This window comes from Seriola lalandi, unplaced genomic scaffold, assembly GCF_002814215.2.
Source record: "Seriola lalandi dorsalis isolate HSWRI2012SDOR001 ecotype SW California unplaced genomic scaffold, Sedor1 jcf7180002003467, whole genome shotgun sequence".
Taxonomy (NCBI): Eukaryota; Metazoa; Chordata; class Actinopteri; order Carangiformes; family Carangidae; genus Seriola; species Seriola lalandi.
The window spans coordinates 1-1772 of NW_019474123.1; the positions used below are offsets into that span (position 1 = coordinate 1).

At 40.5% G+C, this 1772-nt stretch overlaps 1 protein-coding gene across 1 annotated transcript; it reads left to right on the forward strand.

Moving 5' to 3' along the window:
- Positions 1 to 224: 224 nt before the first annotated feature.
- Positions 225 to 1076, forward strand: LOC111667397 (dedicator of cytokinesis protein 5-like). Its single transcript, XM_023423062.2, has 3 exons — positions 225 to 401; positions 740 to 837; positions 957 to 1076. The coding sequence occupies exons 1-3, from the start codon at positions 227 to 229 to the stop codon at positions 1059 to 1061; spliced, it is 378 nt and encodes a 125-aa protein (XP_023278830.2). The 5' UTR covers positions 225 to 226; the 3' UTR covers positions 1062 to 1076.
- The last annotated feature ends 696 nt before the right edge of the window (positions 1077 to 1772 follow it).

Below are 1772 nucleotides of genomic sequence, written 5' to 3' on the forward strand. Positions count from 1 at the left end.
GTATTCTTATTTTGTATGAAATTTAATTAATAGCACTTATCTTTAAAATAAGCAGCAGGTTGTTTATTGTTTTTATCTAATTACACAAAAATCTGTCTTGAATAGCTGACAGTCAGTAGATGGATTATGCACGAATCCCTCCTCAGTCAATAAATATGACATTAGATCTCCATCGATCAATATGCTTCATGATTCATTGCCTACTTTATGAATTTCTTAGGTTGACATGAAAAAGGCTGAGGATGCAAAGGTTTATCTCACCTTGCCAGCGACCTGGGATGAAGTGGAGGAGAAGGAAAAGCAAACGGGAAAGCAGTTCCACCACTCAGGACTGATTCCTGTGACTAAAGACAGCTTTCAGATTGCGACGCTCACCTGCTCCACTAAACTCACTCAAAACGGTACCGCAGGGCACATTTCTATTTTTCCCCAATCCTCCAATCTGCTAAAGTTGTGATAATTAAACATCTTGTCAAAAATCATCTTTAAGAAACGAAACTGATTCTTCATCAGATAGAGGTGCAGTGACACCGTAGTTTCCTCCCTTCAGATTGCCTTGAAATTAATTAAGCCCATCTGTGTTGTTAATATATTGCTGATGTGTTCATGTTAATTGATGCAAATCTAATTAGGTTTATATTGAAATTTCAGGCTTTTAACACAATTATCATAACTAATGTCGTAACAGAGGAGGTGTTGCTGCCACTGTATTTATTCTGATGTGTTGATGTTTTTCCAGTGGATCTACTTGGCCTGTTAAACTGGAGGTCTAACCCTGAAGATCTGGACCAGATTCTGCAGAGACTGATGGAGGTCGAGGGAGGGGAGATTGTGAAAGTGAGTTCTGCTGTGTCACAAATGCTGCACTGAAAATGTAAAATTCTGCTTGATTTTATAGATGTTGCATAATGTCCTTTTAATGACACTTTTGTAAAAGGTTTCTGTTTTATGCACAGTTTCTCCAGGACACTCTTGATGCCCTGTTCAACATCATGATGGACACCTCAGAGAAGGACACATATGATACCCTGGTCTTCAATGCCTTGGTTAGTTTTTGCTAAAGCCATAGTGTCAGTGGTAATTTCTATCATGCAGTGCAGAAATATCCATAACAGGATGGCATTACACGATACAGTGCATTCAGAAAGTATTCAGACCCCTTAAATTTTTTCATGTTTTGTTATGTTTCAGCGTTATGCCAAAATTGTTTAAGTTAATTTTTTCCCCTCATCAATTTACACTCAAGAGCCCATAAACGAAAACAGATGTTTTGCTAAACTGAAATATCACACTGACATACTATAAGTACTCAGACCCTTTGCTATGACACTTGAAATTGAAAACTCAGGTGCCTGCCGGTTCTCTTGATCATCTATGAGATGTTTCTAAACCTTGATTGGAGTCCACCTGTGGTAAACTCAGTTGATTGACATGATTTGGAAAGACACACACCTGTCCATAGGAGGTCTCACAGCTGACAATGTATATCAGAGCAAAAGCTGTGAGCAGGAAGGAACTGCCTGCAGAGCTAAGAGACAGGATTGTGTCGAGGCTCAGATCCGGGGAAGGCTACAAAAACATTTCTGCTGCATTGAAGGTTCTCACGAGCACAGTGGCATCCGTAAATCTTAAATGACCGCCCCATCCTGATGGTCACTCTGGCTCACTCTGGCTCAGCTCCAGAGATCCTGTGTGGAGTTGGGAGAAACTTCCAGAAGGACAACCATCACTGCAGCACTCCATCGATCTTGGCTTTATGGCAGAGAGGCCAG

Coding starts and splice junctions, on each gene's coding strand:
- LOC111667397 (XM_023423062.2), top strand. CDS start 227: ATGAAAAAGGCTGAGGATGCAAAGGTTTATCTCACCTTGCCAGCGACC. Junction 402..739: donor CACTAAACTCACTCAAAACG/GTACCGCAGGGC, acceptor ATGTTTTTCCAG/TGGATCTACTTGGCCTGTTA. Junction 838..956: donor AGGGAGGGGAGATTGTGAAA/GTGAGTTCTGCT, acceptor TTTTATGCACAG/TTTCTCCAGGACACTCTTGA.